This window comes from Salmo trutta, chromosome 14 (assembly GCF_901001165.1).
Source record: "Salmo trutta chromosome 14, fSalTru1.1, whole genome shotgun sequence".
NCBI lineage: Eukaryota > Metazoa > Chordata > Actinopteri > Salmoniformes > Salmonidae > Salmo > Salmo trutta.
This window is the reverse complement of record NC_042970.1, coordinates 44,398,225-44,423,083: the sequence shown is the minus strand read 5'-3', so window position 1 is coordinate 44,423,083 and position 24,859 is coordinate 44,398,225. Positions and strand designations below refer to the sequence as shown.

At 42.5% G+C, this 24,859-nt stretch overlaps 3 protein-coding genes and 1 long non-coding RNA gene across 4 annotated transcripts; 2 read left to right on the top strand and 2 right to left on the bottom strand.

Moving 5' to 3' along the window:
- The first annotated feature begins 2,316 nt into the window (after positions 1–2,316).
- cishb (cytokine inducible SH2-containing protein b) lies at positions 2,317–7,051 on the top strand. Its single transcript, XM_029776040.1, has 3 exons — positions 2,317–2,977; positions 5,481–5,650; positions 6,219–7,051. Exons 2-3 carry the CDS (start codon positions 5,509–5,511, stop codon positions 6,686–6,688), a joined length of 612 nt encoding a protein of 203 aa, XP_029631900.1. The 5' UTR covers positions 2,317–2,977; positions 5,481–5,508; the 3' UTR covers positions 6,689–7,051.
- On the bottom strand, positions 3,505–5,585 carry LOC115208181 (uncharacterized). The gene is made up of 2 exons (XR_003881103.1): positions 5,476–5,585; positions 3,505–4,846 (listed from the first exon to the last, which is right to left on the bottom strand). It is a non-coding gene; the product is annotated as an uncharacterized LOC115208181 (long non-coding RNA).
- Positions 7,052–10,005: 2,954 nt separating the features above from the next.
- On the top strand, positions 10,006–16,004 carry LOC115208179 (transforming protein RhoA). The gene is made up of 5 exons (XM_029776039.1): positions 10,006–10,143; positions 11,343–11,500; positions 11,840–11,960; positions 13,518–13,648; positions 15,300–16,004. Exons 2-5 carry the CDS (start codon positions 11,345–11,347, stop codon positions 15,471–15,473), a joined length of 582 nt encoding a protein of 193 aa, XP_029631899.1. The 5' UTR covers positions 10,006–10,143; positions 11,343–11,344; the 3' UTR covers positions 15,474–16,004.
- A 419-nt stretch (positions 16,005–16,423) lies between these two features.
- On the bottom strand, positions 16,424–24,804 carry tmem43 (transmembrane protein 43). The gene is made up of 12 exons (XM_029776038.1): positions 24,557–24,804; positions 24,025–24,168; positions 23,670–23,804; positions 23,159–23,253; positions 19,095–19,144; positions 18,775–18,844; positions 18,563–18,633; positions 18,310–18,437; positions 17,822–17,896; positions 17,421–17,522; positions 17,122–17,239; positions 16,424–16,983 (listed from the first exon to the last, which is right to left on the bottom strand). The coding sequence occupies exons 1-12, from the start codon at positions 24,569–24,571 to the stop codon at positions 16,781–16,783; spliced, it is 1,206 nt and encodes a 401-aa protein (XP_029631898.1). The 5' UTR covers positions 24,572–24,804; the 3' UTR covers positions 16,424–16,780.
- Positions 24,805–24,859: the final 55 nt, after the last annotated feature.

Sequence of the window (24,859 nt, the reverse complement as noted above, 5' to 3'; positions counted from 1 at the left end):
GTCATGGAAAGAGCAGGTGTTCCTAATGTTTTGTACACTCAGTGTACTGTATGTGGTCGTATAGAAATGTCAGAAAGGTTTGAAATGATTATGTTTTAGTCAAATATAATACATATGTTTGGGCTTCTTGCGGTCAGTTTGCAGTCTACAAATTATTAGTAATTAAGTTCCCAGCCCGCTGACGATCGCTCAAGAAAAAAAATCAGCCTGAAATCTAATTGATGCAGTGGAGACCCGTCATTCAGGCAGAGCCCCACCTGTTTTGAGCCCCACCTGTTTAGCTCCAAAAAATATTTTAACAGTGCATTCAGAAAGTATTCAGACCCATTGATTTTATCCACATTTTGTTACGTTACAGCCTTATTCTAAAATGGATGAAATAAATAAAAATCCTCTTCAATCTACACACAATACCTCAAAATGACAAAGTGAAAACAGTTTTCTTGAAATGTTTGCAAATGTATAAAAAATAAAAACAAATATCTTATTTACATTAGTACTCAGACCCTTTGCTATGAGACTCGAAATTGAGCTCAGGGGCATCCTGTTTCTATTGATCATCCTTGAGATGTTTCTACAACTTGATTGGAGTCTGCCTGTGGTAAATTCAATTGATTGGACATGATTTGGAAAGGCACACACCTGTCTATATAAGGGCCAACATTTGACTGTGCATGTCAGAGCAAAAACCAAGCCATGAGGTCCATAGAGTTCTGAGACAGGATTGTGTCAAGGCAAAGATCTGAGGAAGGGTACCTAAACATTTCTGCAGCATTGAAGGTCCCCAAGGTCACAGTGGCCTCCATCATTCTTAAATGGAAGAAGTTTGGAACCACTAAGACTCTTCCTAGAGCTGGCCACACGGTCAAACTGAGCAATCGGGGGAGAAGGGAGATGACAAAGAACCCGATGGTCACTCTGACAGAGGTCCAGAGTTCCTATGTGGAGATGGGAGAAACTTCCAGAAGGACAACTATCTCTGCAGCACTCCACCAATCAGGCTTTTATGGTAGAGTGGCCAGAAGGAAGCCACTCCTCAGTAAAAGGTATAGGACAGCCAGCTTGGAGTTTGCCAAAAGGCACATAAAGACTCTCAGACCATGAGAAACAAGATTCTCTGGTCTGATGAAACCAAGATTGAACTCTTTGACCTGAAGGCCAAGTGTCACGTCTGGAGGACGTACAGTGAAGCATGGTGGTGGCAGTATCATGCTGTGGAGATGTTTTTCAGTGGCAGGCACTGGGAGACAAGTCAGGATAGAGGGAAAGATGAACGGTGCAAAGTACAGAGAGATCCTTGATGAAAACCTGCTCCAGAGCGCTCAGGACCTCAGACTGGGGCAAAGGTTCACCTTCCAACAGGACAACAACCCTAAGCACACAGCCAAGACAACTCAGGAGTGGCTTCGGGACAAGTCTCTGAATGTCCTTGAGTGGCCCAGCCAGAGCCCGGACATGAACCCGATCGAACATCTCTAGAGAGACCTGAAAATAGCTGTGCAGTGATGCTGCCCATCCAACCTGACAGAGCTTGAGAGGATCTGCAGAAAAGAATGGGAGAAACTTCCCAAATACAGGTGTGCCAAGCTTGTAGTGTCATACCCAAGAAGACGAGGCTGTAATCGCTGCCAAAGGTGCTTCAACAAAGTACTGAGTAAAGGCTCTGAATACTTATGTATAATTTCAGTTGTTCTTTTTAATGCATCTGCAAAAATGTATAAAAACCTGTTTTTTCTTTGTCATTATGTGGTATTTTGTGTAGATTGATGAGGGGAAAAAACTATTTAATCCATTTTAGAATAAGGCTGTAATGTAACAAAATGTTGATAAAATCTATAGGTCTGACTATTTTTCGAATGCACTGTATGCCCCCTTTATTTATCCTTTGGTTCTGACTACAGGGAGAATACTGTAAGAACGGCCCATGTTCTGAATGCTGTCACTGTACATTTCAAAAGTGCTGAACCAATAGTTATTTTGACTATGTCTTCGCTCGCTCATTAATGTCTTAATCGAAATTACTGATCGCCTCTCATCCGCTCGTCGTTCCCTTATGCCATAGTTTGTACATCTCAATTGTCAGTAGAAACCACATTTGTTTAACCATATCAGGTATGTTTTTTAAATGGCAGTAAATTAATCTGAATGAACTGTTTCACTGCAAGACAAGGCTCTGCTGATAGCCAGGTGTAGCAGTGGTAAGGATTCACTCCATGGTGCTGAAAAGAAAGCTCTGCTGTTGGGACAGCTTTATGTAGGTCCTAACAGTTTGTGGGCACCGTTTGTCACCATTATAGTGCAATTAATGTGTTGTTTAGTGTCGTGTAGTGGCTTTGCTGGCACTGAGTTGATGATCGCTGCTATAGAACATTAGGGGGGGCGGAGCATTGTAAAAGGGCGGCCCAGTCAGTGGCTAAAGTCAATTTGAGTCAGCTTTTCTGGAAAGTCCTCTACTTGGAAGTCATCAGCTGCGCATTACTTGTGAAGCCAGCTGGGCCGCTTCCATAACCCTGTCGCGCGGCAGAGAAGTAAATGGAGCACTATGGAGCCAATCGAAACGCAGCGCAGCTCATAAGCGCAGTTCCGAGAAACCGAGTGGGCAAAATTGGCCCCTGCCACGCCGCCGCTGAAATACAAAGCTATTCTTAGAATTAGATTCCTAGAACTTCCGTCAACCCGCAAAACTGAATTTACAAGAGAGGCGTTTTCTAACCGTCTTTCTGTAGAATAAAACATAGAACAGTTGTGTCTGGCGAGTGGATCACTGCGTTGGACCTAGCCTGTGTATCTCTGCCAAGGTTGACACAGACATTTCCTTATCACCAAAAGAAGTTTTTTGTCGGATTATTGGCGCCATGACAGCATGAAGTCAGTGACTGTTCCTACAAATTAAGAATCACTGGATCTGTTAAATAATTATATAGCCTATCACATTTTTCCAACTGGATTCAAATTCATTATGATTGTGTGTTCAAAGGTAAGTAAAATGTATTGTTGGAACAATTATTAGGCTAGGTAATAATGTTTTTTTCTCCCTATATGCTCACTTTAATTTCACACTTTGACTGTGCTGAGAAAATGTAGCTTCAGTTTTGACATCAAAATTCAATATTAGCAAAGATCGTATTCGTTGTATCAGACGGAGTGTAACAAAGCCAGGATAATTATTAAAGTGTTTATGATATATATGATTTTATATTCGAAGATGAAATTAGGCCTTTAATCGAAAAATGTCGGCACATTATGACTGTAGTTTTAGCTGAAACTTTGAATGTTAATGGACCTTTTATCCAGAATGGAAGTGATTGCAGGTCAAGAATTTGGATTTGACCTTGTGACCTACATAGCCTTATATATCTCATGCTAGTAAACACATTTTGCCATGAGGCTGAGAGAAAATGTTGCTGTTTTAGAGCTCAGGGATTCTTGAAAGACGGGACAATGTAATTTTTTGATTGTTTAATTCTAACATTAGATTCATTAAAATATGTAATACAAATCTCCAAACATGTTTTGTTTTGTTTTATAACAATATTTAATGCTCCAGGGCAAATTTTGTTAGTATTTTGGCATGTTTTTTTTTCTAGATTTAGAACATAAAACAAAATGTATAAAGCAAACATTACCCCACAGGTCTAGCACAGCAAATACTTCAATTCTTTAAGCATATGTTGCAGAAAAGTGATACAAATATTATTTTCAGAATATTGATAAAGAAATATTGACCCCATCAGTAACAGAGTTGACAAGCCACTGATGGAGTTGATGACAGATACTCAAAACATACATATTTTTCCCTCTAAATGTAAAAGTTCATTGCAAACATTTGTAAAATATGGAAAAGGATTCATTTGAAAATACCCAACTTAAACCATTCTATCAGCTCTTTCAACAAAAATCTGATGGAAATGTATTTTTTCTTCTTTATTCAAGTGGTTTACAGGACAATTTAGAGTTGTGACCATGGTGATTGTAATATTGTTTGTTTAAATCTATCAAAAGTAGAGAACTTTACATGAGTGCTTTTGTTGCACTATGTATAATGAGGACATAAGTAAGGGGTCCTTATGGTATAGCTGACCCTGCTCATTCCTGATTTAGGATTTCAGATCAATCTGACAAGAGTTGACCAAATCTCTGGACATCTTTTAGGAATCACAGTTTTGGGAGAAATATTCTTTAAAGTCACAGAGGACTATTGCAAAAACACGACATAAGATCGTTTTTCAGTTATTAATATCCATTTTAGGCCGTTTTTACAATTTTAAACACTTTTTGGATAGTTTGAAAATGGGATTCTTTGCTCCGGAGTAGAGCATTTCCAGGCATAGGGTCAACATAAATAATATGGAAAGTATTTGGAAAATTCCAAAAACATACCTTTTCCCTTATAATATTCTCCATAAATCTACATTTTAAGCTCAAATAATGCAATTTTTTTCCTTCTCAACAATAGAATTAAGGTTTCCCTGCCGGACAAGGATTGTCCCAACTTTCAAGAATCTCTGAGCTAATTTCCTGCTATTCTATGCATTTTGCCATGAGGCTGAGAGAAAATGGTTTAGTGTTGAAGCTAATTTCCTGTCATTCTAAACATATCTTTCTTATGAGGTGTCCATATGCTATCCGGGGGGCCAGACCTCCAGGGGAGGGGGATAGCTGACAAGTATTTTTCTCTGCTCTGCTGACAAGTATTTTTCTCCACTCACACAGGAGTACTAAAGGCCTAGTGTACTAATCCTGTCCAGTAATATTTTTATTTAGATATATCATGGGGTGTTGCAGCACCCTCAGCACCCGTACTTCCCCCGGCTATGATGGTTGATAGTGAAAGTCATGGTTGATACTAAAAGTAGGAAAGAATCTTCATTAGGCTACAGATTCCTGACACATTTACATACATAACATTTGCCACATTTTATGTAACGGCAGCATCAGTGCCTTCGTGCACCCTGTCTGACCGCTTGACAAAGTGCCTCCTATGGTTTCATATCAGTGGAGGCTGCTGAGGGAGGACGGCTTATAATAATGGCTGGAACGGAGCGAATGGAATGGCATCAAACACATAGAAACCATATGTTTGATGTATTTGATACTATTCCACTGATTCCGCTCAAGACATTACCATGAGCCCGTTCTCCCCAATTAAGGTGCCACCGATCTCCTGTGGTTCATATACCCCCATTTGCCAAGTCTTGAAAGACAGTTTTTGTAGTCTGATATTCACTGATTTTCATCAGTCGTGATTTTCTCTGGGTGTCCGCCAGCTCAAGCTTTTATTTCCATAAACATTAAACACAAAGCAAGCTACATGAGCACTCTCTCCCCCTCCCACCACTTATATTATTTGCCAACATTGTGGGGTGGAATTCACAACCATTTTGCCACGCCTATGACATATGTTTCTGTCTCCATAGTAACTACTGTGTTATAGCCTATCCAATCCATGCACTAAATGGACAATCCTTTCCTCACCTCAGGGCTCTGTTGCCAGGGCCACCTTCGGATATGATTGCCAGGACTATGAGCAGCATGCAGCAGGATCATGGTGAGAGAGGAGGGTCATGTCAGAATCCAGCGGCCCCTCTCTACGACTCTACAGAGGACCTCTGCTGCATAACCAACACCTTCCAGTACCTGCAGAACTCAGGTAGGCCTAGTAAATCAAATGTTATTGGTCACATACACGTGTTTAGCAGATGTTATTGCGGGTGTAGCAAAATGCTTGTGTTTCTAACTCCGACAGTGCAGTAATATCTAGCAAGTAATATCTAACAATTTCACAACATATTCCCAATACACAAATCTAAGTAGAATAATGTAATTAAGAATATATAAATATATGGACGAGCAATGTCAGAGCGGCATAGACTAAGATACAGTAGAATAGTATAGAATACAGTATATACATATGAGATGAGTAATGCAAGATATGTAAACATTATTCAAGTGAGTAGTGTTCCGTTTCTTAAAGTGGCCAGTGATTTCAAGTCTATGTATATAGGCAACAGCATCTATGTGCTAGTGATGGCTATTTAACAGTCTGATGGCCCTTGAGATAGAAGCTGTTTTTCAGTCTCTTAACACACCGCTTTTAATCCATGCCCCCCCCCCCCCCATTGTGTGTGTGTCAGTGTTAAAGTCTGTGTAGATGCTGTAAGATGATTTACAACACAGTAGTCATGTGTAGTAACGTGTGGGTCTGTTTCTGTCTCCAGGTTGGTACTGGGGGTCTATTTCAGCCAGTGAGGCTCGAGACGCTCTCCTGAAGATGTCAGCGGGAACCTTCCTGGTACGCGATAGCAGCCACCCCCTCTACATGCTGACCCTGTCAGTGAAGACGGCCTTTGGCCCCACCAATGTGCGCATAGAGTACATCGGGGGTCGCTTCCGGCTGGACTCCAGCTCTCCAGGCCCCCCTCACTTGCTGTCCTTCCCTGATGTCTGCAGCCTTGTACAGCATTACGTGGAGGACCCTCCTCAACCTAAAGCCAAACCCAGGCCGCCCCAGCCCGCAGTGAAGGGCAATGCAGTACTGCTCAAGCTGCTGCGTCCCCTACCCCAGGCCTTCCCCTCCCTCCAGCACCTTACCCGCCTCACCATCAACCACCACACTGTCTGTCCGGACCAGCTGCCCCTGCCATGCCCACTAGTGCGCTACCTCCAGGACTACCCCTTCCAGGTATGACGTATGATGGTAATCTGGCAACCATCCCTGCCCAAGGAAGGGCACACAGCAGCACTAGCGACCTCCCAGGTTTTTACCTTTTGCTTATAGGGTCAGAAATGGCCTCAGCTCAGCCGGACAGTGGCACCATGGGAAGCAAAGTGCAGTGTTGTCTGGGAAGAGTAGAACTATACACGTCTCACTGGGCCTTGGGCTTCTCATACAGACACACATGAACCAGACTCGTAAAATGACATTTTTATAAAACATTTATACTGTTTACCTTAATATTTTGTCAAGGATTTTATAAGAATTAAATTATATGGATTATTTGTCAATTAATGCAAATAAATATATTTGATAGTAAAAAAAAATGTAATAAAAGATGTCTCTTGTTCATCTTGTCTAACCCATAATCTATACAGACGTATAGAAGGTAGCAGTAACCTGAGAAAGGGAGTAATTACTCTACCAGAAATTATATATAGTGCAATAATAAAACCAACACCTTGCTGCAGTTACGTAATATTATCGTTCACAGATGGAAGAATGCTGATGGAAAATAAACACAACAGGTTTCATAAAACACTCACATGGCCAAATTATTAGCATTGAGCGCAATGCTGGGATCATTTCCACGGACACGTTATGCCTGAGGTGGTTTCCGTGAAGTGGATTTAAGCAATGCTTAGAACATCTCTTATCAGGATTAGAGCCAGAGCCATGGTTATTAATACACCAACAGAGGATGGGGTGTACTCACACACATACAAACAGACGCGCATACAAACACAAACACACACACATACGCACATGAATAGTAACCTGCGCGCACACACACACACACACACACACACACACAGCATTCTGAAGCATTAGAGACAGGCTGGCTATTTTGTCAACTTTACGTCCCGCGTTCATCCAGTTATCAAGTCGGAAATTTGAGTTTCATAGTTCCGACTACTAGCACATGAATCCGGCATAAGTCTATTTTGTGACAACAAAAAACACACATATTGCAGTCTAAACAATGGGGCACGGGCACCCCTGGCGTAGGTTCTGAACTGTGTGGTTTCAGTCCGTTTCTACAGCGAGGGAGGAAACCCTGACTGTACCCAATCATTTCTGTCCGACTCTTTCCCATCAAAGCTTTTTCTACCACCCGCCCTCCTCCCGCTTCCTCGTTGGTCTGTTTCGCCTATGTAAAGCTAGCCACAATAAGGCTTAGCCACAATAGTGGAATATGCGGTTCGCCTTCAAAATAAAAATTGCTAATTGAAAGTAATACAAATGGATACAAATAGTGGAATCATGCCATATTTGGGCTAGATAAGGCAAAAAAGGAGGAATTATGTTATATAAATTCAACAAAAAAACAGCAATTAGTTAATTTGACAAAAAAGTACAAGCTTAATGTGGCTGACTGGGGAGGTGATTTCCCACAGGCTGTACAGTCGTGGCCAAAAGTTTTGAGAATGCCACACATATTAATTTCCACAAAGTTTGCTGCTTCAGTGTCTTTAGATATTTTTGTCAGATGCTACTATGGAATACTGAAGTATAATTACAAGCATTTCATAAGTGTCAAAGGCTTTTATTGACAATTACATGAAGTGGATGCAAAGAGTCAATATTTGCTGTGTTGACCCTTCTTTTTCAAGACCTCTGCAATCCACCCTGGCATGCTGTCAATTAACTGGGCCACATCCTGACTGATGGCAGCCCATTCTTGCATAATCAATGCTTGGAGTTTGTCAGAATTTGTGGGTTTTTGTTTGTCCACCCGCCTCTTGAGGATTGATGGGATTAAGGTCTGGGGAGTTTCCTGGCCATGGACCCAAAATATCGATGTTTTGTTCCCCGAGCCACTTAGTTATCACTTTTGCCTTATGGCAAGGTGCTCCATCATGCTGGAAAAGACATTGTTCGTCCCCAAACTGTTCCTGGATGGTTGGGAAAAGTTGCTCTCGGGGGATGTGTTGGTACCATTCTTTATTCATGACTGTGTTCTTAGGCAAAACTGTGAGTGAGCCGACTCACTTGACTGGTCTAAGGATGCTTTACTGTTGACATGACACAGGACTGATGGTAACGCTCACCTTGTCTTCTCCGGACAAGCTTTTTTCCGGATGCCCCAAACAATCGGAAAGGGGATTCATCAGAGAAAATGACTTTACCCCAGTCCTCAGCAGTCTAATCCCTGTACCTTTTTCAGAATATCAGTCTGTCCCTGATGTTTTTCCTGGAGAGAAGTGGCTTCTTTGCTGCCCTTCTTGACACCAGGCCATCCTCCAAAAGTCTTCGCCTCACTGTGCGTGCAGATGCACTCACACCTGCCTGCTGCCACACCTGAGCAAGCTGAATCAACTTTAGGAGATGGTCCTGGTGCTTGCTGGACTTTCTTGGGCGCCCTGAAGCCTTCTTCACAACAATGGAACTGCTCTCCTTGAAGTTCTTGATGATCCGATAAATGGTTGATTTAGGTGCAATTTTACTGGCAGCAATATCCTTGCCTGTGAAGCCCTTTTTGTGCAAAGCAATGATGACGGCACATGTTTCCTTGCAGGTAACCATGATTGACAGAGGAAGAACAATGATTCCAAGCACCACCCTCCTTTTGAAGCTTCCAGTCTGTTATTCAAACTCAATCAGCATGACATTGTGATCTCCAGCCTTGTCCTCGTCAACACTCACACCTGTGTTAACGAGAGAATCACTGACATGATGTCAGCTGGTCCTTTTGTGGCAGGGCTGAAATGCAGTGGAAATGTTTTTTGTGATTCAGTTAATTTGCATGGCAAAGAGGGACTTTGCAATTAATCTGATCACTCTTCATAACATTCTGGAGTATATGCAAATAGCCATCATACAAACTGAGGCAGCAGACTTTGTGAAAATTAATATTTGTGTCATTCTCAAAACTTTTGGCCACGACTGTACATTGCAATATGAATGTTCAATACGTACACGTGCTGAATAGTGAAGTGAATTCCCACAGTTAAAGTCCCACAAGTGCTACAACGCTAATATTTGTAAAAACTCTTCACAGTTGTTTTTTTGTGGGTGTCATTGAGTGGGCTGATACCCCATTTCATGAACCCAAGATCCATACGTAAGGCTGTATAGTGAAATGTAAGTATGCCCCCAATGCAATTCGGAAGTCTAATACATCCACAGTATGATTTCAACTCATTTGTTGTTGTCAAATTAACTATTGTCTTTTGTTGAACTTATAAAACATTCCAAACTTGTTTAGCATGACCTAGTCCAAATATGGCATGATTCCAATATTTGTATCACTTTCAATGAGGAACTTTTATTTAAAAGGCAACCTGCAAATTCCCCTATTGTGGCTAGCTTCACATAGGTGTCTGTTTCAGTGCGCCCCCTCAAATTAGGTTGGGACAGAGCTAGCAAGTCAAGAGTGAGGCCGAGACATTATCCAGAAAACAACAATCTAGCTACATATTGGTCAGGTAAGGCTAATTATCTAACCAACATAACTCATAAACCAATATTGCAGCAATAGAACCGCATTAAAAGCTAGCTAGTTAATCCGGTATCTACATTTATTTTCCTCTAGCTGCAATATTGCCAGCTAGCAAGTTAGCCACCCCATCACTTCCGCCTCTAATGGCTTGCTAGCTTAATGTTAGCAAATCAGTTATTTTTAATTACCTGATTCAAATAGTTAGTTCTGTTGTTTACGTGGTATTCGTGCCCTGTAATATCAGATATGGACCGCAGAAATTATTCATCACACATTTGTTGACCAGCTAGCTATACCTATTTAACATTAGCAACTTTAATTTTGTATTGTGCTAGTTTAGCTAACTATCTAGCTGTTAGCTAGTTGGGTACGTTAACAACCATTTGTTGGTTGTCTAGCTGAATTCATCATCATATTGTGGCAAATCAAACTAACGTTAGTTAACTTCTTCAAAGTAGTTTACTAGTCAGGGGGTAGATAGCTAGCTACTAACGTCACGTTAAGATAAGATAATGAGTTATGACGATTAACAGCCCACTCCGTTACTTTAGCTGTGTTAGCTAGCTAATGTTGTTCTGATTGTCATGCAAATATGCACAATCGAGACATCTTGATCTGAGTCTTGTGTTCTGGCTAAATTGAAATAATATTCTATGACTGACATGTTCCCTTAGTGGTTTCATGACAAGACACAACTATGGCTTGGTTTCAGGGTTCACAAATCCTGCAGGAGATTTCCCGATCATATGAATTAGTCCATAAAAAAAAAGCATCTTATTTTGAAGTGAGAGAGCTAGGCTTTTAACAAGGATTTCCTTTCAAAGGACAGTTCCACCATTTGCTACATCTCACAACAACATCCTAATTATTAACTGCAGGGCTCTCAAACCCTGTTCCTGGAGATCTACAGTCCTGTAGGTGTTCACTCCAACCCTAATCTAGCACACCCGATTCTAATAATTAGCTGGTTGATAAGCTGAATCAGGTTAGTTTACAACTGGGGTTGGGGCAAAAACCTACTGGAGGTTAGCTCTCCAGGAACAGGGTTGGAGACCCCTGAAGTACGTAATATGTGGCCCATGCAGGACTTGACAACATCTGTTGTCAGTACCATCCATGCTCCAACTCTTTGTGACCTGCAATGTATTTATGCCCGTCTCTCAATGTTCTCTATCATTTGTCCAGTCATGGCAGCCATCCGAAAGAAGCTGGTCATAGTGGGAGATGGCGCATGTGGTAAGACGTGTCTGCTCATCGTCTTCAGTAAAGACCAGTTCCCCGAGGTCTACGTGCCCACTGTCTTCGAGAACTATGTCGCTGACATTGAGGTCGACAGCAAACAGGTGAAAAAAGTCCCCTCCCTTTGTTTTTTCAACCTGGAGGACAGTCAACTGAATTCAAATCTGCCAACACTGCCATTGCCTCATCCCAATTTGCATCTTCCCTCGAGGCTTGCATACATTGCCAATAGTGGCAGACAGCGTTGGCAGATAGTCATTTGATTTCTCAATGCAGGACGTTGCCCTGCTGTGTAATGATGTCATATTGCTGACTCCATCAATAATGAAATGTTAGGTTGGCCATTCGGCATCATGCCTGTTCAAGTAGGTCACGTACACTGTATCAGCTGTAACTGGGAAGTTGGGCACAGTTGGCTGATGTCTCTTGAAATCCTATGGCAGGTTGAGTTGGCACTATGGGATACAGCAGGCCAGGAGGACTATGATAGGCTCCGCCCCCTATCTTACCCAGATACAGATGTCATCCTTATGTGCTTCTCTATCGATAGCCCTGACAGTTTGGGTGAGTATTTAATGCTGCAACACGCAGACACCTACATCTGTGCAGATACAGTTGAAGTCGGAAGTTTACATACACCTTAGCCAAATACATTTAAACTCAGTTTTTCACAATTCCTGACATTTAATCCTAGTAAAAATTCCCTGTTTTAGGTCAGTTAGGATCACGCTTTTTCAGTTCTGCCCACAAATGTTCTATAGGATTGAGGCCAGGGCTTTGTGATGGCCATTCCAATACCTTGACTTTGTTGTCCTTAAGCCATTTTGCCACAACTTTGGAAGTATGCCTGGGGTCATTGTCCATTTGGAAGACTCATTTGCGACCAAGCTTTAACTTCTTGACTGATGTCTTGAGATGTTGCTTCACTATATCCACCTAATTTAACTTCCTCATGATGCCACCTATTTTGTGAAGAGCACCAGTCTCTCCTGCAGCAAAGCACCCCCACAACATGATGCTTCCACCCCTGTGCTTCACGGTTGGGATGGTGTTCTTCAGCTTGCAAGCCTCCCTCTTTTTCCTCCAAACATAACGATGGTCATTATGGCCAAACAGTTCTATTTTTGTTTCATCAGACCAGTGGACATTTTTCCAAAAAGTAAGATCTTTGTCCCCATGTGCAGTTGCAAACCGTGGTCTGGCTTTTTTAATGGAGGTTTTAGAGCAGTGGCTTCCTTGCTGAGCGGCCTTTCAGGTTATGTCGATATAGGACTCGTTTTACTGTGGATATAGATACTTTTGTACCTGTTTCCTCAAGCATTTTCACAAGGTCCTTTACTGTTCTGGGATTGATTTGCATTTTTCGCACAAAAAGTACGTTCATCTCTAGGAGACAGAATGCATCTCCTTCCTGACGGGTACTTGGTCCCATGGTGTTTATACTTGCGTACTATTGTTTGTACAGATGAACGTGGTACCTTCAGGCGTTTGGAAATTGCGCCCAAGGATAAACCAGACTTGTGGATGTGCCATTTTTTTCTGAATCTTGGCTGATTTCTTTTGATATTCCCATGATATCAAGCAAAGGGGTACTGTGTTTGAAGGTAGGCCTTGAAATACATCCACAGGTACACCTCCAATTGACTCAAATTATGTAAATTAGCCTATCAGAAGCTTCTAAAGCCATGACACAATTTTCTGGAATTTTCCAAGCTGTTTAAAGGCAGTCAATTTAGTGTATGTAAACTTCTGACCCACTGGAATTGTGATAGTGAATAAGTGAAATAATCTAAACAATTGTTGGAAAAATGACTTGTTTCATGCACAAAGTAGATGTCCTAACCGACTTGCCAAAACTATAGTTTGTTAACAAGAAATTTGTGGAGTGGTTGAAAAACAAGTTTTAATTATTCCAACCTAAGTGTATGTAAACTTCCGACTTCAACTGTATATACACATGCATACAGATTCTATTTTGTGACACTTGTTTTGGTGACAGAGCTTTGACAGAATTGGATGGCGCACACACACACACACACACACACACACACACACAGAGGAATTATACCTGGACAGCCTTGATTAGTATTCTCTTGATTTCTGCCCTTCTCTCCTGTGTAGAAAACATCCCAGAGAAATGGACTCCAGAGGTCAAACACTTCTGTCCCAACGTTCCCATCATCCTAGTGGGCAATAAAAAGGACCTGCGTAACGACGAGCACACCCGCAGAGAGCTAGCCAAGATGAAGCAGGTACAGTCAGTCACACACACACACACACACACACACACACACACACACACACACACTACAGGCTTGAAAATTAAAATCCGGTCCGACCGAGCCCGAAAAAAAGCCTGACTTCTAGAAAACAGTCGCGCCTTTACCCAGACCATGTTGCCATTGTGCATAACAGCAAAATTTCACTTGTAGGTCATATTGACTGTTGAGAACAATTCTAAGAAAAGTGAGAAGACGAAAACTCACCTTAGTTGTGTAGGGATCATCAAATAGATTCAGCTGAATCTATCTTTTCTTGAGCGGATGGTCAGGGGACCGGAACATAATTTCAAATCATTTGTAGACTAAACTGACCACAAAAAGACCAAAAATATATATTTGACTAAAGCATAATAATTTCAAACCTTGCTTGAATTTGTATACAATCACATATACACTATATTAAAAAGTATGTGGACACCCCTTTAAATTAGTGGATTCGATCATTTCAGTCACACCTGTTGCTGACAGGTGTATAAAATCGAGCACACAGGCATGCAATCTCCATAGACAAACATTGGCAGTAGAATGGCCATACTGAAGAGCTCAGTGACTTTCAACATGGCACGGTCATGGGATGCCACCTTTCCAACAAGTCAGTTTATCAAATTTCTGCCCTGCTAGAGCTGCCCCGTTTAACTGTAAGTGCTGTTATTGTGAAGTGGAATCGTCTAAGAGCAACATCGGCTCAGCTGTGAAGTGGTAGGCCACACAAGCTCACAGAACGGCAACACCGTGTGCTGAAGCACGTAAAAGTCTGCTGTCCTCGGTTGCAACACTAACTACAGAGTTAAACTGCCTCTGGAAGCATCGTCAGCAAAATAACTGTTAGTTGTGAGCTAAATGAAATGGGTTTCCATGGCCGAGCAGGCACACACAAGCCTAAGCTCACCAATGCGCAATGCCAAGCGTCGGCTGGAGTGATGCAAAGCTTGCTGCCATTGGACTCTGGAGCAGTGGAAACTGATTCTCTGAAGTGACGAATCACACGCTTCATCTGGCAGTCCGACAGACGAATCTAGGTTTGGCGGATGCTAGGAGAACGCTACCTGCCGCAATGCATAGTGCCAACTGTAAAGTTTTGGTGGAGGAGGAATAATGGTCTGGGGCTGTTTTCCATGGCTCAGGCTAGCCCCCTTAGTTCCAGTGAAGGGAAATTGTAACGCTACAGCATACATTTTAGACTATTCTGTGCTTCTAGCTTTGTGGCAAGTTTGGGGAAAGCCCTTTCCTGTTTCTCATGACAATGCCCCATGCACAAAGCAAGGTCCATACAGAGCCCTGACCTCAACCCCATCGAACACCTTTGGGATGAATTGAAAAGCAAACTGTTTGAAGCTGGTGTAAGAAGCAAAAACGAAACTTCAGACCTGGAAGCATAGAAGTAGCGCACACAGAACAGATCTATCGCTTCTTAGACTCACATTTCTATATGAATTTGGTCAGGTCGCCCAAGAAATGACATGTAGCTTTAAGTTTAAAATAGAATTTAAACATTAAAGGACAAAGTCCTGAATTTTTAGAAAAGTAATTGTTTTACTACCTTTTTTTTAGGACATTGGGGTCCTGATAATGTAGGAAAACGAACACACACACACACGCCTAATTCTCCCCCACCCCACAGGAGCCTGTGAAGCCAGAGGAGGGACGTGACATGGCGAACCGGATCAGTGCCTTCGGCTACATGGAGTGCTCTGCAAAGACCAAGGATGGTGTGAGGGAAGTGTTTGAGATGGCCACCAGGGCGGCGCTACAGGCCCGGCGGGGGAAGCCAAGAAATAAATGCCTCCTACTGTAAGGGGAGGTGTGAGGGACTCTGCCTCCTACTGGGGGCAAGGGGAACGCCAGAAGAAATTAGATCTATTCCCCCTCTGCCCCTAAAGACTGTGCTCACCAGTTTTTACTAAAGGTGTAATGCTTTTAATTTGTCTTAAAGTTAGTCATGTTTTTGTCAGTATTCAATAATGGGGTCATGGAAAAGCTTAGATTTGTATTATTTTTTTGTACATGAGTGAATCTGCCATATCAACACTTCCTTTGTGAACCTGTACTGCCATGCAACTAAAGTGGTCAGCCAGGGGACTTATTGTTGTCATACCTGCCAATTAAGTGCTTGAGCCCCGCCCACTGAACTGAGGAATGTCTCCATAGCCAATCAGGGTGGGGTACCCATACACTGATCCAAAGGCTTGATCATTGTGGTTATTGTTATGCACATACAGGCATAACATTTTTGAAATAAATGTGCTTCATAAAGCCGTATGTACATCTATTCATATGCACACACGGAAATGTGGTGTCTTTGTGTAATAAATACCTCTAAGACTTGGAACAGGATAGATAATGTATATTTGTAATTAGCCAAATTGCGATACTGGGCGGCAGGGGGGGGGGTAGTCTCCATCAGGACTCGAACCCAGGTCCAGCGAATTATGCCAAAAGATTCCGATCCTCTGAGGCCACTAGGCGTTAGGTTAAGGGTACTTCATTGTCCCTTACACCAAGTCCCTTACGTGTACATGCCTCACAGGCACCATCCTACTTCTGACACCAATGTAGCAAATTCAGGTGGTAGCCCAGATCCAGCGATTCAAGGTAACAGCTTAACCGTTAAGCCAAGAGGTCTGAGCATCTTGAAAAAGGTGGCTAGGTATTGATTTAAGGTCACTTCAGTATCATTGTCTGCGTCGTAAGAACAATGAGCTCTGCTTACATTATCTGCCCATACTAAGTTTTCAGCACAGAGGGTGGACAACTTAACGCACGTTTTATTTAACATTTTGTAACATACACTCATTCATAAGCGGTACTAAGGTGTATACAATCAAATGCCTTACATGCTTAAATCTCCCTTCTAAAGTCTTTGGTGTTATTGCTAAACTTGTTGAATGATATTGTTTCAATATGTGCAAATGTATTTGTCTTATGTAACACTGTTCTGCACTTTTCTTAGCTTGACCACATTATCTAAATTCCTGAGGGGTCTGTCATTGAGCTAAGGGACTATTTGGTCAAGTGAGGTGACAAGACAATGGATCTCAACTGATTGTTCTGCAAGGATTGGAGAGCTGATGACGAGGCTCGTTCAGTTCAAAACGTTTAACATCATTGGTGTTTCTTGGCCGGGGCACGAGAGCGGGCGATGACTACTGGAATCACAGCCATGGCGATCAGCCCAACAGCCACTAGGGGGCGGTAGAAGATCCAGCCAGAGGCGATGGTGAGCAGGGAGAGGGAGCAGGAAATACACAGGGCGAAGAGCTTCAGCCCCACGCTGATCAGCTCTCTAAGAATAGGGACCCAATCCACTGGATAACAACAAAATACACGTGTTAAGAGACTGACATGCATACAGAGCAGTTCATTTTCGACTGGAACGTAACCGCATGTCTATGCTTAGGAAAAGTAAAATGAGGTATTGGGAGTTAACCAATGCTGTGTGTTACCCAGTGTGTGGATGATGCGGATCATCAGACTAATGCCAAGGAACATGAGTAACCAGCCTCCAGTCCTGAGAGCCCAGGTCAGCATAGCATTGTTATTATGCTCCCTCTCAAACACTTCCTACAAAACAAAACCAACAAGCAAAACCCATCAGGGATGTGATCAAGGCTGCATAGAAAATCAGGAAAAACAAGACATGGTTCAGAGTAGGTACATTTCAGTGATGGATGAATAGAGGATATTGTCACAAGTCATCAGGAAACAAATCACATCCTTCAAAAAAAGAACCCCACCACCTCACCTCAGCAGTGAGCTCCTCCAGGTAAATGATCTCCAGTGTGTCTCCTGACTTGGTCCTAAAGGGCTTCAGGGTGTCATAACTTTGCATGGCCACAACACTGACCTGTGGGACACCAGGCTTTCAGATCAGTTACAGTACTCCAGTTAGCAATCAGTTGATGACGAGTTGTTCCACAGACAGCTCATTTGAAGAGGATTATGGCCTTATGTAGTATTTACAGTGACATAAGGGGTACATGGGGGCAGCATTTAGTATACAGTGATTTATGCCAAATAATGACTGATAAGAGTTGAAAATAACTATTCTCCAACGGGAGATGGAAATTTCACAAGTTGACAACAGCAATCTACAAGCTGACCAACGGGAGGTCAGTTTTAAGCACCTGAGCTCTATGTACTCACTGTCTGGGCTGGCCCAGGGTAGGTCCCCTCCCCACTGAGTCCTGCATAGGAGAAGCTCACGCGCACGTCTCCCACCTAAACACAACCAAATCACCAGAGTTTTAAGGGTCACAATATGAGTGGCATGAGCCTGTGCATACCAGCCTTTTTGTGAAAAGCTATAGGTTTATGAAGGTGTGAAAAACTGTAGGTTTGTGTTGGCGAGTCTGTAAAAAGCTATACATTTGTGTATGCGGGTCATTGTGTAAAAAACGATATGTTTGCGTAGTGAGCCATCATTAGAAAAGCTTTGTTTGAGAGTAAGAGATTGCCTGTCTAAACGCAGCCAGCCATATTCTGATCATTTTTCCCCCACTAATTGGTCTTTTGACCAATCAGAACAGCTCTGAAAAGATCTCATTGGCATTTTGACCTGTGAGGGGGGGGGGAAATTATCAGAATTGGGCTGCCTGTTTAAACGCAGCCATTGTGTTGTGAGTGACATTCACCTCGGGTCTGCGGGGGTGTTGGGTGTGGTAGAAGTAGTCCTCATCAACCGTGAGAAAGGAGTCAGAATCAGGGGCGGGGAGACCCTTCAGACTCAATGTCTGGAAGTTCTCAATCTGATCCACCAATCCTCAGGAGAAAATAAAACAAATTCAGCAATTAACCAATCAACAAATCCTTAAGAATATCACTGGGATATAATTCAAAAGGTTGTTAGACAAGCAATGGAGCTGCTAGCCTGTGCTCTGTAGATACCTTTGGAGAGCGAGAAAGGTCCAACCTGAACATCAGAAGCCACCACTGTTACACTCTCCACTGCCATGGCACTGTAAAAATCAACAGCATGTCAGGTACAGAGCCGACCAAATACCTCTGTACCAGTTCATCAAGATGATACCTGCTGTAGTTGTGACTGACAAATGAGTGAGACAGAAAGAATGAGAGAGGGGACAAAAGAATTGGAGTACCTCGGGTTGATGTGACCAATCTCTTTATCAAAGTTCCTGCTGTTGATTAGCTCTGCCTTCCACTCTGAATCTGAAGAAAGAGTTAAGATACATTTGAAACACATGTCACTGGCATGGCATGCATGCTGCTACTGAAGTACTGTAGTACTTTGTTGTTCTTCACTGCGTGTACCACAGGAGGTTGGTGGCACCTTAATTGGGGAGGACGGGCTCGTGGGTAACGGCTGGTTTCCATGTGTTTGATGCCATTCCATGCACTCCGTTCCAGCCATTATTATGAGCCATCCTCCCCTCAGCAGCCTCCACTGGTCTGTACTTACTGTAGTTGTACGTAGTCTCAGTCTTGGACTCTCCATCCTCGTCATAGTCTCTGTGAGGAATAGTCACTAGCAGGTTACAAATTCAAATATAGCTGCCAAAACACAACCACGGTATTAATTCTGAATGAGTACGAGCTATGGATTCCTTGGGAAAAAAATAAAATAAATAATAATAATAATAATCTATATATATATATATATATATATATATATATATATATATATATAAAAAATAAAAATAAAATAAATACAAAAAAAAAAAGTCTTAAGTAGTGAGTGAACGAACTTAAAAAAACAAATTACAAAAAAAACCTAAAAAACAGCATGTGCCTGAAAACCAGTTCAGCAGAGACAAAATGAGTGTTTACAGGCATACTAATAATTCAATATTAAACTGATTACGGCAATAGGCAGAGTATAGCAGTCATGTAAGCACCTTACTCTGCGTCAGTTCATATTCGAAGTAAGCATATGCTGATTAAAGCACCTGGATTTCTAAGCAATCTTTTAAATTATTAGAAAATGTGAACCCCAAGAGTATATTTGATCTGTGCATATGTTAGCACCTGACTAAGGAGCCTCCTGCTCTTTTGCGCAAGTGAAGTGAGTTTCAGAAAATCTGAAAGTACAGTGCATTCGGGAAGTATTCAGACCCCTTGACTTTTTCCACATTTTGATACATTACAGCCTTGGTCTAAAATTGATTAATTGTCCCCCCCCCCCCCCCTCAAATCGACACATAATGACAGCAAAAACAGGTTCATAATTTTTTTTTTGTATAACTCAAATATCACATTTATCGTGTTCTTGGTCACCTCTCTGACCAAGGCCCTTCTCCCCAGATTGCTCAGTTTGGCTGGGCGGCCAGCTCCAGGAAGAGTGTTGGTGGTTCCAAACTTCTTCCATCTAAGAATGATGGAGGCCACTGTTCTTGGGAACCTTCAATGCTGCAGACATTTTTTAGTACCCTTCCCCAGATCTGTGCCTCGACACAATCCTGTCATCTCAGAGCTCTACTGACAATTCCTTCAACCTCATGGCTTGATTTTTGCTGACATTCACTGTCAACTGTGGGACCTTATATAGACAGGTGTGTGCCTTCCCAAATCACATCCAATCAATTGAATTTACCCCAGGTTGTCTCAAATCAAGTTGTAGAAACATCTCAAGGATGATCAATGGAAACAAGGATGCACTGGAGCTCAATTTCGAGTCATAGCAAAGGGTCTGAGAACATATAAATAAGGTATCTGTTATTTTTAAACATTTGCAAAAAATTCTAAAAACCTGTTTTCACTTTGTCATTATGGGGTATTGTGTGTAGATTGATGAACATTTTTTATTGAATCAATTTTATAATATTGCTGTAACGTAACAAGTCAAGTGGTCTGAACACACATGCATCTTAGAAATAGTTTTCACATACAAACTCTATATGTCCGAACTCAGAATCTAACAGGCTTCACAAAAATAACGGTCGCTGTGTGATTGCCGATTTTCTGCATTTATCAAAGTCCCAGCATGTAGCCTGATTTCAGGTGTGTCCATGTTAACAGGATTATTAGGGAATGTGTTCCTTGCAAAGCATGTAAAGGTTTTAATTAAACTATTACCTTTAATCTGAATATTGACAATAATCATATTATTGTGTGCATGTAAACATGCCCAGTAAAGGTCGGTAAAGAGAGATCCGTCAGTAACAGGTAACTGATGAGGAGTGACAATGACTGATCCCCAAAGATTGGAAAGCTGCCGCAGTCATCCCCCTCATCAAAGGGGGAGACATTCTAGACCCAAACTGTTACAGACCTATATCTATCCTACCTTTCTAAGGTCTTTGAAAGCCAAGTCAACAAACAGATCACCGACCATTACGAATCCCACCATACCTTCTCCGCTATGCAATCTGGTTTCCGAGCTGGTCATGGGTGCCCCTCAGCCACACTCAAGGTCCTAAACGATATCATAACCGCCATCGATAAGAGACAATACTGCGCAGCCGTATTCATCGACCTGGCCGAGGATTTCGACTCTGTCAACCGCCGCATTCTTATCGGCAGACTCAACAGCCTTGGCTTCTCAAATGACTGCCTCGCCTGGTTCACCAACTACTTCTCAGACAGAGTTCAGTGTGTCAAATCGGAGGGCCTGTTGTCCGGACCTCTGGCAGTCTATGGGGGTGCCACAGGGTTCAATTCTTGGGCCGACTCTTTTCTCTGTATACATTAATGACGTCGCTCTTGCTGCTGATGATTCTCTGATCCACCTCTATGCAGATGACACCCTTCTGTATACTTCTGGCCCTTCTTTGGACACTGTGTTAACAAACCTTCAGACGAGCTTCAATGCCATACAACACGCCTTCCGTGGCCTCCAACTGCTCTTAAAAATGCAAGTAAAATTAAATGCATGCTCTTCAACCAATCGCTGCCCACACCTGCCCAGTTCTGGACTTAGGTATTTGTAGTTGTCCACATATTCTAGGTGTCTGGTTAGACCGTAAACTCTCCTTCCAGACTCACAAAGCATCTCCAATCCAAATCTAGAATCGGCTTCCTATTTCGCAACAAAGCCTGCTTCACTCATGCTGCCAAACATACTCTTGTAAAACGGACTATCCTGCCGATCCTTGACTTCGGCCATGTCAATTACAAAATAGCCTCCAACACTACTCAGCAAATTGGATGCAGTCTATCACAGTGCCATCTGTGTAGTCACCAAAGCCCCATATACTACCCACTACTGCGACCTGTATGCTGTCGTTGGCTGGCCCTCGCTTCATATTCGTCGCAAAACCCACTGGCTCCAGGTCATGTATAAGTCTTTGCTAGGTAAAGCCCCGCCTTATCTCAGCTCACCATAGCAGCACCCACCCGTAGCACACGCTCCAGCAGGTATATTTCACTGGTCACCCCCAAAGCCAATTCCTCCACATTGCCTTCCAGTTCTCTGCTGCCAATGACTGGAACGAATTGCAAAAATCACTGAAGCTGAAGACTTATATCTCCCTCACTAACTTCAAGCATCAGCTGTCAGAGCAGCTTACAGATCATTGCACCTGTACATAGCCCATCTGTAAATAGCCCACCCAACTACCTCATCCCCATATTGTCATTTATTTTTGCTCCTTTGCACCCCAGTATCTCTACTGGTACATTCATCTTCTGCACATCTATCACTCCAGTGTTTAATTGCTAAATTGTAATTATTTCGCCACTATGGCCTATTTATTGCCTTACCTCCCTAATCTTACTTCATTTGCACTCACTGTATATAGGACTTTTATATTGTGTTATTGACTGTACGTTTGTTTATTCCATGTGTAACTCAGTGTTGTTTTGTGTCACACTGCTTTGGTTTATCTTGGTCAGGTCACAGTTGTAAATGATAACTTGTTCTCAACTGGCCTACCTGGTTAAATAAAGGTGAAATAAATAATTTATGATTGTGTGCACAAGGTTACATTATCATAGTCCTGTCCATCAGTTAGCCCAACCCTACATACAGTGCATTCAGAAAGTATTCACACCCCTTAACTTTTACCACACTTTGTGGAAATTGAGATTGTGTCACTGACCTACACAAAATAACCCATAATGTCAAAGTGGAATTATGTTTTTATACATTTTTACATATTAAAGATAAACTGAAATGTCTTGAGTAAATAAGTATTCAACCCCTTTTGTTATGGCAAGCCTAAATAAGTTCAGGAGTAAAACAAAACAACCCCCTCTGAATCAGAGAGGTGCGGGTGGCTGCCATAATCAACATCCACGTCGTCGGCACCCGGGGAACAGTGGGTTAACTGCCTTGCTCAGGGGCAGAACGACAGATTTTTACCTTGTCAGCTCGAGGATTCGATCCAGCAACCTTTCGGTTACTGGCCCAATGCTCTAACCACTAGGCTACCTGCCTCCACTAGGGTATGATGTGTAGATGCGTGCATTTATTTATTCAATCCATTTTGAATTCAGGCTGTAACACAATCTGATGTGGAATAAGTCAAGGGGTATGAATAATTTCTGAATGCACCGTACCTGCCAGATCATAAGACCCTGACTCACCTGCTCTCGCTGTACTCCACCCACTGGTACATCTCCACCTGTCTCTTCAGCTTCACCGCCTGCACCACCACTCTGTAGTTTGGGTCATGGAGGGGCTAGAGAGGAGAGGGATGGGAGGAGGACGTGATAACAGGTTAAGATCAGGGACCATATCCACAAAGTGACTCAGAGTAGGAGTGCTGATCTAGGATCAGTTTTACATTTTAGATCCTAATGAATAAGAATATTTGGACAGATCCTAGATCAGCAGCACATACTCTGGAATGCTTTGTGGATATGGGCCCAGTTAAAGACATGACAGATCAGAAAGAGGCTTAAGGGAACCCTTCTGTAAAGCATTTGAGAAGTAGGAGAACTGCTAATAGTAAGGGGTAGGCCTATATTGGTTTATTATTACCCAAGAGTTACAGCAGCGCTCAGTTGTACCAGCACTTTTTATAGAATTTGGGTCAGGTTATGAGACTGGTAAGGGGAATAGTAATGCATAGTGGTAAGTATTGTAGGCCCATACCTGTAAGGTGCGCAGTGGGCCTGTCAGGTGAACCAGATGGTTGTCATTATGGTCCAGTGGGCTGGAGTACAGGTGCAGGGAGACCACCTGAGAGAGACCCTCATCCAGGGAGGTAGCCGTTCTCAGGGCCCTTCCCTGTGGGAACAACTGTTGGACTACTGGAGGCCTATACCTGCTAAATAGCCTATTATACACACACTGCACACAACTCAAATAAATGGTTCATTTGAAAATGTGCCACCCCATGTAATTGTCATATTCCAGACATATTTCGTTTCAATGATGCAATATTCTAGAAATGTCCACTGACAGACACTTTACTGTGCTGCTACATACACTGTTTGAAACTACTCGCCTCATTGGTGAATAGGACGTAAAAGGAGAGGGCGAACAGTACAACACCAGTAACGGTTCCCCCTGCGGTTTCACTCAGACGCTCCAGGAATCCGGGTTTGGAACGGCTGGTTGTCCGCGTGTGCTGGTCATGTTCTGCCGCTAACTGTGATAAGGACAGAAGAAATATGCAGGGCCCGGTTTCCCAAAAGCATTTTAAATATGCACTATGCAGAAATCGCTCCGCCATTTCCTGGTTGCTAACGTTCTAATAATTCGCCTAATTTCAGTTTATGTGAAGAAACAAGCAAATTTAGAGAATCATTATAACGTTACCATCCAAACCGCTGACATTTTCCATAATCAAAAATATTTTATTTTCAACTGTCGTGAATTGTTCTGAACCGTCCTGAACCGTCTGTCCATCACTACTCACTTTTAGGGCTGTGTAGCTGGATGAAAATAAACATCAGAACGACTGATAAAATGCACGAAATTGCGCTGATAAATGACAAGGCTGGCTATGGTAAGGTTAATAAAGAAATAAAACTTACTGTTGGAGCCGACATTGTCCACGCCCAACCGTGTATCAGCAAAGGGATGAAGTTAAAGAAGTTTGCAGTAGCCTTAGTTGGCTATTTACGTCCTTGATTCAAAACAGACTTGCAAGCGTTAGCTGCCCGCCGATACTCAATTGGTCAAGCAAGAGACCTCAATACAATGAAGCAAGAACTTGAAATACGCGTTTCGTGAGGTAAAAGGACATTTGCCGTATTTTCTTGGGGGTGCTGGGAAATGAAGGCAAGCTGTCATGATGGCCCCGCCCAATCTGTCCGCGTGAGATAAGCCCTTTTTTT

Bases quoted from the DNA above. Each gene is read 5' to 3' on its own strand.
- cishb (XM_029776040.1), top strand. From the start codon at position 5,509: ATGATTGCCAGGACTATGAGCAGCATGCAGCAGGATCATGGTGAGAGA. The intron at 5,651-6,218 runs GTAGGCCTAGTA...TTCTGTCTCCAG, and splicing joins CCAGTACCTGCAGAACTCAG to GTTGGTACTGGGGGTCTATT.
- LOC115208179 (XM_029776039.1), top strand. From the start codon at position 11,345: ATGGCAGCCATCCGAAAGAAGCTGGTCATAGTGGGAGATGGCGCATGT. The intron at 11,501-11,839 runs GTGAAAAAAGTC...ATCCTATGGCAG, and splicing joins TTGAGGTCGACAGCAAACAG to GTTGAGTTGGCACTATGGGA. The intron at 11,961-13,517 runs GTGAGTATTTAA...TCTCCTGTGTAG, and splicing joins CGATAGCCCTGACAGTTTGG to AAAACATCCCAGAGAAATGG.
- tmem43 (XM_029776038.1), bottom strand. The intron at 23,254-23,669 runs GTATGGGCCTAC...TCTCCTCTCTAG, and splicing joins GCCCACTGCGCACCTTACAG to CCCCTCCATGACCCAAACTA. The intron at 16,984-17,121 runs GTAACACACAGC...GTTGTTATCCAG, and splicing joins CCGCATCATCCACACACTGG to TGGATTGGGTCCCTATTCTT.